General features: G+C 57.9%; 1 protein-coding gene across 1 annotated transcript; it reads right to left on the reverse strand.

The window, feature by feature from the left end:
* Nucleotides 1-11,585: 11,585 nt before the first annotated feature.
* LOC138063473 (olfactory receptor 14A16-like) lies at nucleotides 11,586-12,521 on the reverse strand. Its single transcript, XM_068923108.1, has one exon. It carries the CDS (start codon nucleotides 12,519-12,521, stop codon nucleotides 11,586-11,588), a length of 936 nt encoding a protein of 311 aa, XP_068779209.1.
* Nucleotides 12,522-16,379: the final 3,858 nt, after the last annotated feature.

Consider the following 16,379-nt stretch of genomic DNA (forward strand, 5'->3'; position numbering starts at 1 on the left):
TGTGCCTGACCCCGGTTACCATCCCCAAACCTGCTCTGCTCCTCTTGCCCATGCACTGCGGGACAGCACCCCTCATCGGTGGGGCACTGCCCTCCTGCCTTGCCAACACCCTCAGCTCCCACTTCCCCTTCCTGTCCGAAGCAGCCCCACCCTTGCTGCTCCCAACAACAGACTCTTTGGAGCAAAACCATTTGACCCGTGATACAGCAAAACCTGCCCTCCTGGCTACCCATCATCAAATCAGTTCCCACGTGGCTGCCCTCCCCGCTAAGGCTCTGCGTGCAGTGTTACCTGGCTAGGGGGTCCAAATCTGAGGCACTCCTTACACCTTTCAATTGGCTGTCAGGCAAGGGTTGCTGTTTTGCATATATGGTCACCTTGGGGACCTACAAGCTGCTGCTGCTTGCATCCCAGCTTCCCTTGCCAAGGCTTTCTTGACTGTAGTGAGGGGGCAGGTCCAAGGCAGAGATGGGGAGTCAGGTCAGGAGGCCGGGGACAGGGTCAGGTCAGCACCCGAGGGTCAGGACCGGGCACAGGTATGTCCAAGACATAACTCAGGCCAGGCCCAAGGACAGGAGCAGCAGCTCCCCAGCAAGGGGGAGGAGGCCCCACAATACACTGGTCACTTTCTGTCTGCCCTGCTCTTGTGCCCAGGAGATCCCCCTCCCTGTCTGCCTGCAGCCCCTCCATGCCCACCCTGCTCCCCAGCACAGCACAACAGCCCTGGCCCTGCAGCCCCTCCACAGCTCCTGCTGACCCAGGAACAGAGCAACCTAACCTGAGCTGGTGCCCAGGGAAACCTGTTTCTTCTTCTCTTTTTCTACCTGAATGCTGCCCTGCTTTTCTCTAGGGAGGTTGCTGCTCCCCAGAGAGCTTTTCCCCAGGTGAGTGTGTCCGTGCTGGCCTGGCTGGATGTTCCTGCACCCCTCCCCTGTGCTCCCTGCAGGGCCTGGGCTGGCATTGCTGCTCTGCAGAGCGAACGAACTGTGGGGCCACAAGGCCACGAGGTGACTCCTGACTTCACACTGGCCATGCTGCTTGGGGCAGGAAGCAGACCCCACCAGACAGGGCTAAACACTCATGACACCCCTGGCACATCTCTGTGCTCTTGGATGGTGCTCAGAATGGCACCAGGCTGTTTGCAATGGCAGGAGATGTGTCTGGGTGTGCACTAGCTCCAGCCTGTGGTTTTTCCCTGAGGGTGCATGAATCACTCTCCAGTTCCCCTTCCCTGGGCTTCCTGGGTCCCTACTGCCTCTCCAGGGATTGCAGAGCCCTCATTTCCCTGTGCAGACCTGGATTTAGTGCTTTACCTTCTGGTTACTCCACCATGGACTGTCTCTACTTTGTGAGACTCCACTCACTGTCCATCCCCAGGCACACACTATGCCTTGAGATCTCTGAGCTCTCCTGAGGGCTCAGATTCCCCTCCAGCAGGATGGGCATCTGTCATCAGCACTGTCACCTGAGAGACAGCCCTCAGCAGACATTTCAGAGACCATTCTCCATCTCCACTGGCACTGGTTGTCTCACTTCATTTGGAAGGGGAGTGTTCCCATCTGCTGACCTGATGGCTGACCAGGCATCCAAGCTGGTGAGGGAAGCCTTAAAGTGGGAGCAAGTGTGGGGAGAGGGTGAGTCAAAAAAGAGGGAGGAAGTGCTGGCCTGGGCTGGCAAGGAAAAGGTGCAGGGAGATGTGGACAAGAGAAACCCCAGAGAGAAAGTAGTGGGAATGCAGGGAGCTCTGCCTAGGGATGGATGATGGGCCTGTCGAGAGCTATGAGTGAGGATTAGCAGGCAGACCAAGAAGAGTGGCCTTGTAGTGGATGTGTACTATGGAGTGCCTGAAGAGGGGCAGCCTCTGCAAGCTCAGAGCTGAGGAGAAGAAAACTCCTCCTGCTCCCTGGACACCAGCTCTCAGCCAGGTTCAAAAGCTGAGGCCAGAGGCATGGAGGCAATAGCATGGTGCTGTGTGTCTCCAAGGGGACTGCCATGACACTGTGATGGGGGTCCCCATGGCGACCACCAAGGCACTGTGATGGGGCCCCCACAGTGACCACCAGGGCTTTGTGATGGAGGTGGCATCATGCCCACAAGGCCATTGTGATGAGGCAGTCCCCATGGTGACCGTGTCCCTACTGGGACCAGAGCCCCCAGGGGTCCCCACTCTGAGGAGAGCAGCTCGACCAGGAGGGAGCCGCTCCCCCTTGGTGCCAGAGTAGCAAGTCCTCACGAGTGGATCCCGGAGATGGACAAGGAGTGGCAGGCAAACGCCTGCTCCCAGTCCACGGACGGACACCCAGGCACACAGGAGTGCAGGAGGAAGGTGAGTGGTGGGGCTGGAGGGAGAGGCAGGCAGCAGGGCTGGGACCTGCGTGGAGAGCACGAGGATGGTGGGGAAGGGGAGGTGGGGCAAGACAGCCAGGCATGAGCTCGCCCAGCGAGGGGGCATTTATTCGTGGCCCTGGGGATTTTCTCTCAGATAAAGCACACACCAACCTGGATACTCCAAGGCCCACAGGGACCCTGTAAGCTCTGCACTGAGGGGCAGGGAGAAGCTGTGGGCCAAGCGCAGCTGGGCCATGTGCAGCCATGAGGTTCCCTTTGACATGGGGCTGGGGTTTCCTGTGCTGCAGGGGCTGCTCGTACCAACACAACCACCTCCATCATGTGCCCCCTTCTTCCCGCAGGTGGGCCAGCAGGAGCTGCACACAGTGGTGCAGCGCAGCCGGACCCCGGCTTCGTCCCACCAAAGGGACAGGCTGCCTTCGCTCCCCGGCCCACAGAGCTCGTGGGCCTCTGAACGCGGCATCGTTGCAAAGGTACAGAGCTGAGCGGCGATGGTGGCAAAGCCTCTGCCTGACTCCCCGGAGGTGCCAAGAAGCGGGTGGGAAGTGCTGGGAGAGACCGGGAGGTCTCTGCCCCCAGCAGGCTGACTGCCTGCTCTGCACAGCAGTCTGCAAGGACATGCCTTGGGGTGTCCGAGGGAGCTGCCTTTGCCTGTCTCTTGCCCCACGGTGACAAACCCTCTCCCCACCCGGCCTTTGGGAGCAGAGCAGCAGCCGCCCACATGGGAGAGTGCAGCCATTGGCGAGGGCATCGGGGCCACAGGAAGTTTCCATGTGGGAAGGATGGAGGGCAGGGGGGAGGATGGCAGGAACTTACCCTTTCTCATGGGCTTTGATTGCAGGTGGTGGAGGACACTGCCAGGGACGTTCCCACTGTGGCACAAGTTCTGCATCCCTCCGCCGGCCTTGTAAGGAAGGCTCCTCTGGGGCACAGGGAGACAGCGCCTGGCAGGACTCATGCAAGAGCAGGGCCACCACATCTGCCTGGCTTACCACCTCTCCCAACCAAGGCAGCTCGGCAGGCCCCTGGAGGCCTGGAGACCTCTGCAGCTAAAACTGCAGGATCTACAAGGCAAAGCAAGCTGCCTGCTCTAGAAGCATCCTGCAGGTCTTCTCCCCGAGGCAGGGCCAATGCCATGGACACCAAAGGGGTGGCCAGGAGAACCCTGGAGAGAGAGACCAAAGGATTAGAGAAGCTGGCAGTGAATTCCAGCACAGCTGCTGCCAGGGAACCCTTCCCACCTGTTAGTGCTGCTGGGAAGGCTGTGGACTCAGGGAAGAGCCTGGCAGAGGAAGAGCTAAAGCCATGCCCTCTTTCCTTGCCTTCCCTTCAAAAGCGCAAGCAGGAAGCTCATGGTCCCACCTGGGCAATGCAAGAAGTCGTCCACTGCTTGCCTGAGCCCAGGCCTGGCTCTTGTGCATCAGCCCTGGGAAAAGCAAGGCTCTTGCTAGACAACAGTACCAGGACAACTCTTCCCCTGACAAGCCAGCAACTCTCCGGAAGCTCCTCCTTTGTCCCAGCAGCACAGGCCATTCCTGAAAGGGAGATGCGAAGCACGCCAGCATACAAGGAGCGGGACGAGCTGCTTTCTGCTCCCGGAGATGCCTGTGCGCAGGAGGTCAAGGCACACTGTTCAGGCACGCTGGTGCAGAGGCAGGACTTGGTGCTAAGCAAGTCCTCAGTGTCCCAAGGTGCAGACCTGCAGCCTCGTGAGCTGCAAGTGCCCCGCACTGAGACGTGCCAGGGAGAAACAGCCTCTCCTGCCCTGGGTGATGCCCTGCAGTGTGCGACAACAGCCACAGGTGTTTCAGAGGAAGCTGGACTCCCCATGCCCTGCTGTGCTGAGGTGTCACCTGGCTTTGAAGAAGACATCCCTGCCAACTCCCACAGTGACATGGCCCCACCATCGCCTTCCGTGCCTGAGCCTGCCAGCCTTGTGCAGAACGTCCTTGGAGAAGCTGGCCTGGAAATGATGGCTGAGAGCCAGGGCCCTGCCCCACAGGGCCCTGCCCCGCCTGCTGGGGCTGTGCAGGGTGCAGGCCTGGGGCTGGAGTCTGCTGCCTTGAGCCGTCCTGATGACAGGAGCCCTGGACCTGGCTGGCATCCAGCACAGCCTGATGTGAACGAAGCCACGAAGGAGCTCAGTGCAGCCGTGCCCAAAAGGACATCATCAGCACAAACCAGCAGTCCAGCGATACCAGCAAGCCCAGGCCAGGACGAGCCCACAGAGCAGGACAAAAGCACAGTCCCTGCAGCTCAGCAAGGGCCTGATGCCCGTGCTGGTGGGGGCAAAAGGGAGGTCAGCGGGGCCGGTGCACCCACTTCCCCAGGCAAGGGCGGTGCGCCAGGGACACCACGATGCCCCCGGGCAGGGCAGGGCCCAAAACAGCAGCCTTTGGGCATCATCTGCCATGTGCAAGGACAGCCTCTGCGCGTGCACCCCGACAACACCTCGCAGTATCTCGCAGTGCTCTCCATCAAAACAGAGCCGCTGGAGGAGCTCGAGAGGAGCAGCCTGGCGCGCACCGGGCACACCTTGGCCCAGCTGCGAGAAGCCTGTTTCCAGAGGAAGAAGCTGAGCCTGCAGGAGAGCGAGGGCGAGGAGGCCAAGGGGAAACGTTTCTCCCTGACAGCGTCAGGATCCCTCAACGTCAAACGCAAGGAGGTGAGTGCCAAGGATGGGCTGGGCCAGGTGGTAACCCTGCCTGCGCTGGGGCCAGCCGCTGGGCCCCACTGCAGCAGCGTGACTCTCCCAGTGGGAGCAGGGCCCCGGGAGGCCTTTTGTGGTGGGAAAAGCAGCGCCCTTCACAAATGTGCCTCTCTTCTTTTAGCTGCTGGCCAGAAATTCCTTCTACAACTTGTGGAAACCTGAGATAACGCGAGTGGAGCTCCTGAAGGATGCCAGGTGCAAGTGGGAGGTGCTGGAGCGGCTGTATGCCCATGCCCCCAGGAGGGAGCGGGAGGTGGGAGCCAGGAAGAGAGTGCTGGGAGCGGCGCAGGAAGAGCAAGGGGACTGGAGCACTGACGAGGAGGAGGAGGACGCAGATGAAGAGCTTCTGCAAAGGGAGGAGCTGGAGGAAAACACGTCCTTGCACGAGATCTGGGTCAGACCTAGCCTCAGGAGCCTCTTAGACAAGGAAACGTGCCCCCAGAAGGTGCCTTGCTCGCCCAGCGTCAAGGCCGGAGACACTGCCAGGGAGGCAGCCGGTGACATGGAGAACATGCCTCTGGAGCCAGCAGTGCTTGGAGGAGCTGAAGCAGGGGCATGTGCTTTGGGGGATGGCTTTCAGGAGGCAGGGGACAGCGTGTCTCTGGCGCCATCAGAGAGACCAGAAACAAAGCCAGAGGCCTGGCCTGCAGCCGGAGACCCTCAGGAGGCAGAGGAAAAAGTGCCTGCCTCTGCAGCAGAAGCTGTGCCAGAGGCCCGTCTCTTGGCTGGAGGCCCTTGCGAGGAGAGCAACAGCCTGCCTCTCAAAGCACCACTGCCCGAGGGAAGAAAAGCAGTGGCTTCTGCCTTGTGTGGAGGCCCTCCTCCCCAGGTGAGCAAGGAGCACATCATCGGTCTCCCCATCAAAGGGGTCTGCTGTGTGAGCTGTGTCTGGGGTGTGCAGGGTGGCTGCAGAGAGCTGCCCCGTCCCGTGGGACCCCTCTTCCCATGGTGCCAAGCTGTCCCCCTCAGGCCTTTGCCCTCTGCGATATCTGCCATGGGGGAGCTGCCTGGTGCTCTCCGTTTCCAAGTGCCCAAGGCCCAGGGCTGACGTCCCCTCCAACGCCTGCACTGCGTTCAGCCCTGGGGCCCGGATGCAGAGCGAGGAGGGAAGGGGTGACCCCAGCAGCAGCCCCCTCCCACACCCAGCGAGCCAGCCCCCTTCTGCCACCCACCCGGCCACCTCTGTTCCCACCTGCCCGTCACAGCCCCCAGCCCAGCCCTGCTGCTACAGCCCCACAACAAGCCTTATCCCGTCTCTGTGCCACCCGCAGGTCCCTTCCCTTGGGACTCACAGCTCTTGGCAGCATCCCACAACCCCAAACCCTTCCGCACATCCATCCCGGGGCACCAGTGTCCTGAGCATCACCAGCTGATGGCACGTGGTGTGTGTGCTTGCTCTCCCCGTGCAGGTTGCCTCTGAGCCCAAAGAGGAGGAGAAGTCATCCCCTATCTTCAGGCACACTCCAGAGGTGGACCCAGGTGTGTACCCAAGTCAAGAGCCCTTCTGGGCACGGCGGGCCTGTCCCAGCACAGCGAGCGGCACCGGGGCCGGCAGCAGTAAGCGCTCGGGGGCTGGCCGTGCCGAGGCCATGACCCCTCGGGAAAGGCCTTGGTGGTGGCGACAGGCAGGTCCTGCACCCGCACAGCCCCTCGCCCACGCCTCTCCTTCCCCCACAGGCATCACCACCCTCCCGGACACCGCAGCTCCCAGGCGACGGCCCTCGCTGCTCAGGACGGTGCTTCGGGCTCTGCGCAGAGCTTTCTGCTGCAGCTGTGCCACGGGGCAGCGAGAGGACCGGCGCCAGGAGGCCAGTGCCAGGCAGGTGCCCTGAGATGGGGGCTGGCACAGGGCAGAGAGGCAGAGCGACGGAGACTGTCCCGGCTGCTATAGAAATGCTGCCCCATCGTGTCCTGTAGCACCCATGTGCCCACACCAACCCTAGTTGGCGACATTTTCTGCTGTGAATAAAACCCTCGGAAGCTTTTTTTCCCCCTTTGTTACCTGGTGTCAGGCAAATCTCCATAGCAAGACTAGTGCAGGCAATGCCACTGAAGCCAGGCAGGTCTGGAGAGAAAGCCGTTGAAGCAGTCACAGAGTCAGAGAGCAGCTGGGGTGGGAAGGGGCTTCTGGAGGTCTCGGCTCCAACGTCCTGCTGCAGGTGGAGGCAGCCAGCGGGGGTTTCCCAGGGCCTGGCAGGGTCGAGCTCTGACTGCCTCTGTTGCACCACCCTCAGGCTTCACAGGCTCTTGGCCCTCTCTCAGGGGAATTTTCCCTGCTGCCACTTGTGTTGTGGCCCCTCGTCCTGTCCCCAGGCACCTCGGGAAGGGTCTGGCTCCGTCCTCTCCCCACCCTCCCCTTCGGCAGCTGCAGGCAGCAGCGAGATCCCCCTGCGCCTTCTCTTGTCCCACCTGAACAGACCCAGCGCCCTTGGCCTCTCCTCAGACGTCCTGTGCTCCAGCTCCCGACTCGTTCAGGAGCCTCCACTGGGCTTGTGCCAGTGTGTCCATGTCTGTCTGGGAGGGGGGGAGCCCTACCTGGACCCTGTGCCCAGACGTGGTCTCTCCCGAGCCGACCCCAGGGCAGGAATGCCTTCCCTCGCCCTGCCGGCTGCACTCTGCTAACACAGCCAAGTGTGGGGCCGGCCTTGCTGCCCGGGCACGCTGCTGACCCCAGCTCAGCTTGTGCCCAGGACCTGCAGGACTTGATCTGCGGAGCTGCTCTCCAGGGACCAGGCCCCTGCCCAGCCTGCTGTGGGGCTTTTACTTTTCCCAGCAGCCCATTTCGGTGTCCTGTCAAGGTCCCTCGGAAGAACAGCCCTAGGTACCCACCACTGTGACCGTCCCTGAGAGTGCCCTGTCCCCTTCATGCTGTGAGCTTCCCCTAAAAGTGTCCTAGCTCCACCCACTGCTGGGAGCTTCCTCTGACGGTGCCCTGCACCCACACGGTGTTTCCACCCAGGCTGGTTCCCTGCCCAGGCACCTCCACAGCAACAGCGACATGAGTCTCAGCTCACCTGCTGTGGCATTATGTGCAGCAACATTTCCCTGGCCTCTGCGGAAAGCTGTGCATGGACATCCTGGCTCTGCACAGCCTCGCTTACCAGCCTGCAGGGCTTGGCACATGGCTGTGCTGCAACCCCAACTGCCCCTTTGTCCCTAGTGGCTGCCCCCATGGGGCTCCTCCACACCTGGGCTCCCCCATCCCTGGGCACACCTTTGCATCCCAGGGCTCTCCTGACAGTGCTGGCTGTGACCCAGGCCACTCACAAGGGTCTCTGCTGAAATATCCTGTGAGACCTGGCCCTCCCATGGTGAGTGTGGGCCAGCACATCTGTGGGGACCTCCCCAGGCACTGTGAGTGCCTGGAGAGCCCAGGAGACAAGCAGAACAGCTGCCTGGGCAAGGCACGGGGGAGCACAGAGCTGGGGAGAGGAAGGGCCTTCCTTTTCCCCACAAACCAGCTCCCAGCTGGGCTCAGAAACTGGGCCCAGAGGGCTGGAGGCAAAGACACCTAGATGGCGATCCCTTGCAGTCAAGCTGTGCCAGCCTCAGGGAGCAGCTGGTGCTGAGCACAGGGCCTGTCGACCCCTCCTTGTGTTTCCTGTCCTGCTGGGAGGGCAGCACAGGGATGGGGAACAGCCTGTGTCTGCCCCGGGGCAGTGAGGGACATTTTGGTAGGGAGGTAACTGTGACAGCCACGGCCCTGCAGCAGCACCAGCTGTGTCCCCTCCCTGCAGCCCCTGCCACAGCCCTGCCCACCCCTGCCCCTGCCAGGGCTGCTGCCCCCTCACTCCCAGCCCTCAGCCCCTCTCCTGCCACCATGGGGACCAGCCCTGCAGGCAGGAGCTCCCCAGCCCCTGGCCCTCCCCACCTCTCCCCACACCAGCCATCCAGCCCCAGCCAGCCACCAGGATGACCACCTGCCCCTGGGTTGGGGTCTATCTATTCATGGATTCCCAGAAGAGTTTTGGTGGGGAAGGACCTCTGGAGGTCTCCACTCCAACCTCCCATGCAAAACAGGGCTGCTTGGAGCCCTACGGTCTTATCTGGTGATCACTGGGCTGTGCCTGACCCCGGTTACCATCCCCAAACCTGCTCTGCTCCTCTTGCCCATGCACTGCGGGATGGCACCCCTCATCGGTGGGGCACTGCCCTCCTGCCTTGCCAACACCCTCAGCTCCTGCTTCCCCTTCCCGTACGAAGCAGCCCCACTCTTGCTGCTCCCAACCACAGACTCTTTGGAGCAAAACCATTTGAGCTGTGATACAGCAAAACCTGCCCTCCTGGCTACCCATCATCAAATCAGTTCCCACGTGGCTGCCCTCCCCACTAAGGCTCTGCGTGCAGTGTTACCTGGCTAGGGGGTCCAAATCTGAGGCACTCCTTACACCTTTCAATTGGCTGTCAGGCAAGGGTTGCTGTTTTGCATATATGGTCACCTTGGGGACCTACAAGCTGCTGCTGCTTGCATCCCAGCTTCCCTTGCCAAGGCTTTCTTGACTGTAGTGAAGGGGTAGGTCCAAGGTAGAGATGGGGAGTCAGGTCAGCAGGACAAGACAGGGTCAGGTCAGCACCCGAGCAGTGCAGGGCCAGGCACAGGCATGCCCACAATGTAACGCAGGCAAGGCTCAAGGACAAGGGCAGCAGCTCCCCAGGAAGGGGGAGGAGGCCCCACAATGACACTGGTCACTCTCTGTCTGCCCTGCTCTTGTGCCCAGGAGATCCCCCTCCCTGTCTGCCTGAAGCCCCTCCATACCCACCTCTCTCCCCAGGACAGCACAAGAACTTTGTCTGGCCCTGCAGCCCCTCCAGCAGCTCCTGCTGCCTCAGGAACAGAGCAGCCTGTCCTGAGCCTGCTGCACAGAGACACCTGTTTCTTGTTCTCATTTTCTAACTCTAAATGCTGCCCTGCTTTTCTCCTCAGACAGCCCTGCTCTCCAGAGCACCTTTCCCCAGGTGAGTGTGTCTGCACTGGCCTGGCCATCTGTTCCTGCACCCCTCTCCTGTGCTCCCCACATGCCCCTGGGCTGGTGGTGCTCCTCTGCAAAGTGAGTGGGCTCTAGGACCACAGGGTGACTCCTGAATCTGCCCTGGCTGTGCTGCTTGGGGCAGGAAGCAGACTCAGCCAGACAGAGATCACCACCACTGATACTACTTGCACATGTCTGTGCTCATAGATAGTGCTCAGAGTGACCCCAGGGTGTTCACAACGGCACAAGATGTATTCGGGTGTGCACTACCTCTAGCCTGTGGTATTTCACTATGGGTGCATCAACTACTCTCCAGTCCCCCTTCCCTGGGCCTCCTGGGTCCGCACTGCCTCTCCAGGGATTACAGAGCTGTCCCTGGAGATCCCCTGAGCTTTCCTGCTTCCTCAGGTTCCTCTCCAGAAGGATGGGCATCTGTCATCAGCGCTGTCACCTGTGGGACAGCCCCACACAGGTAACTCAGAGACCATTCACCATCTCCACTGACATTGGTCACCAAGAAATGAGCCCTGAATCCAGCTCTTGCTCCCTAACACAGTACACTGGGACTCTGAGCTCATCCCCTGGAGCCCACAGGGCTCACAGGCAGAGCAGCAGGCCCTTTTGTGGGGCAATCCCTTGCGGGTATTTTTGACCTCCGTTTCTGAAGAAAGCCCAGTCTTCAGTCATGCCACTGAGGAGATCCTCTTTTATCATAGGAATGTTATTCTGGAGGCCAGGTCTGGCATAAGAGTGCCCATTGCCTTGTCCTGCCTGTATTTACAGGACACACACACACATGGAAGCACAACCCTACCACCACCACTAGGTTACTGGGCTGCATACCCACGTTAGAGTGCAGAAGGATAGCATGGGAACAACTCTAAAAAGAGAAATTCCTGTTGTTGATGGTGGACATGTCTCCAGGAAAGGTTCAGTCGCCATGTGAAGGGTACAGTGAGGAAATGTCTGCTGTGGCAGCATGGGGATGGTACTGTCAAGTATGGAGTCTGTCCCCACAAGCTGCTGCCTGACTCCTCTCCCCTCCACTCCCCCTCCACTTGTAGCTTTGGAGCACTAGAGAGGGAAAAGACCAGCCCATGGTGACAGCTGGCAGCCACCCTCACAGGAGAGGGATGGGAGATCACACCCTGACTGTGGTCTGGAGAGCTGAGCTCTCCTAATGGACACAGGACCCATGGTCTCACCCCATCTTTACTCATCTGAGCCAGACTCTGTCCCACTGAGCTCCCTTCGTGTCAGTGCCAAAAGAGACCCTGTAGAAGGAAACTCTCCTCGTTGCACTGAGGGCATCCAAGGGAGCTCAGACTGGTGGGATCTGAGGTTCCCCCATCTATGTTGATGAAGGGGGAAGCCTGGCTTCCTGCCTCAACACAGTCTTTTGGTTAAATTCAAGAGAGGGATTCCTGAGGACAATTGCCATGAACTGGAACTTTTTTTTCCATTAATGTAGAAGAGAAAAATAAGAAATAAGAAATGAACAGCACCTGGCCTGAATGCCAAATGACAGAAATGATGAGTGGATATACATGGGATGGTTACTGGTGCTGATATTGTACCCATTGAACCATTTTACCCAGTGCATCCTTGAGCTCCTTGTTCCTCATGCTGTAGATGAGAGGGTTCACTCCTGGAGGTACCACCATGTACAGGACAGCCACCACCAGATCCTGAGATGGGGATGAGAGGGAGGGGGGCTTCAGGTAGGCAAACAGAACAGTGCTGACAAACAGGGAGACCACGGCCAGGTGAGGGAGGCACATGGAAAAGGCTTTGTGCTGGCCCTGCTCAGAGGGGATCCTCAGCACAACTGTGAAGATCTGCACATAGGACAGCACAATGAAAACAAAACACCCCAAAGATAAAGAGACACTAACCACAGTAAATCCAACTTCCCTGAGGGATGCATCTGAGCAGGAGAGCTTGAGGATCTGGGGAATTTCACAGAAGAACTGCTCCACGACATTGCCTTGGCAGAGTGGTAGTGAAAATGTGTTTGCAGTGTGTAGGACAGCAGTCAGAAAACCACTGCCCCAGGCAGCTGCTGCCATTTTGACACAAGCTCTGCTGCCCTGGAGGGTCTCGTAGTGCAGGGGTCTGCAGATGGCAACAAAGCGGTCGTAGGCCATGACTGTGAGAAGAGAAAACTCTGCTGACAGTGAGAAGAGAAACAGAAAGACCTGGGCAGCACATCCCGAGTAGGAAATGGCCCTGGTGTCCCTCAGGGAGTTGGACATGGATTTGGGGACAATGGTGGAGATGGAGCCCAGGTCGAGGACAGAGAGGTTGAGGAGGAAGAAGTACATGGGGGTGTGGAGGTGGTGGTCACAGGCTATGGCTGTGATGATAAGGCCGTTGCCCAGGAGGGCAGCCAGGTAGATACCCAGGAAGAGTGAGAAGTGCAGTAGCTGCAGCTCCCACGTGTCTGCAAATGTCAGGAGGAGAAACTCATTGAGGGAGCTGCTGTTGGACATTTGCTTCTCTCCAAGCATGGGGGACTGTCCAAGGAGGAAAAAACATTGACAAGTTAGGACACACTTCTCTGAGCAAAACTTTTTGTTTTGCACAGAACCCTCTCCCCCTTCCCCCAGACACATGCCCATTACCTCTCCTCATCTCAGCAGGACCGTCACTAAGCTCCGTGGTTTGAGCTCCAGATTGTGCTGTCCTGAGTTTGCCATGAGGAGCAGAGGCCTCTGCCTGTGGGCTCTGGAGGAGTCGGTTCTGACCTACAGCTGTGGGTACATAGGAACAAAGATGGCTAAACTTTCATATTCACAGTTGTAGTCAGATTTCATCCACTCATAATGCTGAAGCACTTTTCAGCATCTTCACTCTCAGTTCTAAACACTGTGGGTTCACTACTAGTTTTAAGGATTTCTTTGTTTTCTTTTAACTTCCCCATCATACCTGAGGAGGATTCTTAGAGTTAGAAATCCCCAGCACTTCTACTGCACTCAGAGGGAACAGCTGTGAATCCTGGGAGGCAAAAGGATTCACTCTGGCTTTAGTGCAGAGGGAGGAGAGCTGCTCCGTCCATCAGTCTTTTTCCCAGCTGCCCTGTGCTCACATCTCTGAAGTGGATGACACTTGCACTCATGTTACCCTAACAAGAAACAATACTGCTGCGAGCAGAGGAATCCAGTTTCAAAGAGCAGATCACCAAACTCAGCACCCTTTCTCAGAGTATCTGAAGGAGGTCTCAGCCCCTTCCCTTCTAGCCAGGAACACATCAGGCTCTTTCCAGCTGCCCACATCCAGTCACCCAGGAGTATTTCCATGGCCTTTGTATCTAGGTGGCTTCTCCATGGGGCACCAAGATAACACTCAGACACAATGGGAGAGTTGTGTCCTTCTAGAGGGCAACTTGCAGCCCAGTCGGACACCCACAGGAATAGTCAAATGTCCTAAAGACAGGGTGTGCTGAAGAGAGTTGGTTCATTCCCAGCTGCCGCACTGCATCGCTGAGAGCTGCAAAGGTTGGAGGGGGACTTGGACACCTCAACGTCAAAGACACTTCTGCATGGCAGGACCCACAGGACTGGTATCTGAATTGCATCTGAAATGACCCTGCCCAGAGAGTCCAAGGGGAAGGACAAGGGCAGCACGGATAGGTGGGGAAATATAAAGCAATATCATGACATTTCTGCCAAAGGAGGAAGGGACAGGGAGAGACAGGGAACACTCAGGAGTTTTTCCTCTCCTGCATGTCCATCAGACAGAGAAATGACTCATGCCCTGGACCCCACCGCCTTGAGGGCAGAGGGCTGTGCTGGGTGGGAGAGGAGAGGAGGGGAGGCACTGGAGTTTGCAGTTTCTTCTTACACTTTGACTGTGACTCTGCTGCCTGGAGCTGTCCCTGTGGGGAGCTGTTTCTCTCTCCCCATGTCTTTCCCCCGTCAGAGCTCACAGACCCCATCCCACCCACTGGGCGCTCCACTCTGCCCTGCAAAAACTTCCTAGGTGCGGGGCACTGCCCAGGGGCACCTCCGTGTTTGCAGGGGCTAAGGAGCTTGTGAGAGAAACCTTGATGGGCTGGAAAGGTGATGCTGGTTCTGTCTGGAGGCTGAGGAGTGGATGAAGGGATTTGCTGAGTCCCTCCCAGAACTCCTCCTCTCTCGCTGTCACTGTTTTGGAGCCTCAGTCCCCTGTCTAAACCTGACAGATCTATTAATATTTCATCCCACCCAAAGAGAAGAAAACTGAAAGCAGACACTCATGAAAGTTCCTTCCCTTTCAGGTATCCCAGCCTTGACCTTCCTTGTGGAAAGGTCCCTCCACAAATGCCCTCAGGGTGATTAGGAGCTGTGAGCAGCCCTGACCCATGCAGCACCCTCTTGATGGGAGAATGAACCTGTCTTGATGGAGTTCATCCCACCCAGAGCTTCTCCCTGCAGCACTGTGGGGAGTTCCCTGGCCAGGCTGACTACTGACCCTTGCAGGTGGCAGCAGAGTCACGGCCCTGGGCACACAGCACCCTGGGGCGCAGGGGCATGGCTCTGAATTACAGCCCTGGGCAGACCTCTGTGCACATCCCAGCTTCACACCCTTGCAGCATCCGTAGAAGAAGGTAGCAGGACACTGTTTCCCTCTGACAGTGTGGCTAGGAATCCCTGCTCAAATGCACATCCTACTCCACACAAGAGGAACTGGGATACCCAACCTGACAGACCCTATCAGCCATGGGATGTGGTACCTTTAGAGGGCCCCTCAGGGTACCCCACCCGCATTGTCCTGCAGCCAGAGACTTACTGTGTTAGGGGCTGTGCAGATTTCTCCTCCAGTGAGCTCTCAGCCCTCTACCCACTCTTGATTGTCTTTAACTTCTTTCTGTCTCACTCATCTTGCTCATCTTCCTTGTCTCCTCTTGGCACCTGCAGGCAGTGCCTGAAGCCCTGCTGATCTTTACAGAGGAGCTGCTCCTGCACAGAGCTGTCTCTCAGCAGTGCTGCCAGGTTGCCAGGAGTCCCGTCCATCCCAGGAGTCCCACCCGGGAACAGTGGCCCAGCTGAAGCTGTGATTTTATTTGTCCTTTGCACTCCCTCCTCCCGGGAAATGTTCATTGAGCAAGACTAAAATAATCCCCTATGGTCTCTCTCTAAACAGTGGGGAGAGGCTGATTCCAGCATTGCAGTTTATCTCATCAGAGGACATTTATCTACAAGAGATGAAAATGTGGAAGCCCCTACTCCCATCTCTTTCCTGGGCAGGACACCTAGACACGGACAAGAAGGGAGTTCATTTTCCCATGGTTCACATATTGATTCAGATGAGTTAATCTGTGCATCTCATGCCAGCTTAGAAGCCCCTGGGATGGAGTGGGATTCAGCTGCCTCTCGTGAACTCCACAAACACACAGGAGGTGGCATTCCCCTTGCCCAAGCTGAAGTGTGCACAATACACCTGTCTGCATCTGAGCTCCTTCTCTAAGCTCCCATTAGAATCCCTGGAGATGGAGGCTGGGAGTCAGTTGCCCACACACAGACACCTGCTGATGTTTGAAGAGACAGAGGTGGTCCAAGGCATGGGCCAGTGTTTGATGGAGCAGCAGGGAGATCTGCATCCTTCTAGAGCATGAGGTGAGGGGCCAGACGGGGAATTTCCTTGGCCATCTAAAATGACGCTAGATGCCTACTATAACTGAGAGCTCCACTCACTCGGAAGTTGAGACACATGCAGATCCCCACATTGCAAACCACCGATGTAATTCAGTGCAGACACTTGGTTTAATGACATAAAAATAGATCTGCAGGGCCATGTCAGATGCCTGGGGTGTTCCATACAACTGCACGTTTCTAGTAGATGCTACATGGGACCTACATGTAACTCAGGCCCTTTTGGAGAAGTGGCTGGGCAAATAACTCAGGCCATCTCAGGTTTCTTACTTGTCCCCAAAATACTGAATCCCACCACTGCCTTCAGGCAAAGTCCATCCCAACTGCATCCAAGAGTGCTGCAGAGATGGGAGGCACATCACACCATGGTCTCCACTATATGCCTACACTCTCAAACCCCACCTAGTCTGTCTTTACCGAGCTGTCCAGGGAAAGAGTCATTGAATCACAGCACTTAGGATGGCCCCACTTACGGGGCCTGGAGGCAGATCTTACCAGGAAAATACAAGGTGAAAGAGGCAAGGAGTTCCTCAGCCTTTTCCCTGTCTTTGTCACCTTGTTCCCTGCCCCACTCAGCAGTGACACCACATTTTCATTGGCTGCCTTCCTTGGGCTCATGATGTACTTTCAGAAGGCCTTCCTGTTGTCCTCTCAACCTCTTGCGAGCTCCAGCTCCAGCTCCAGCTCCAGCTCCAGCTGAGCTTTGACTTTCCCAGC

Source organism: Struthio camelus, chromosome 32, assembly GCF_040807025.1.
Source record: "Struthio camelus isolate bStrCam1 chromosome 32, bStrCam1.hap1, whole genome shotgun sequence".
In the NCBI taxonomy this organism is placed as follows: Eukaryota; Metazoa; Chordata; class Aves; order Struthioniformes; family Struthionidae; genus Struthio; species Struthio camelus.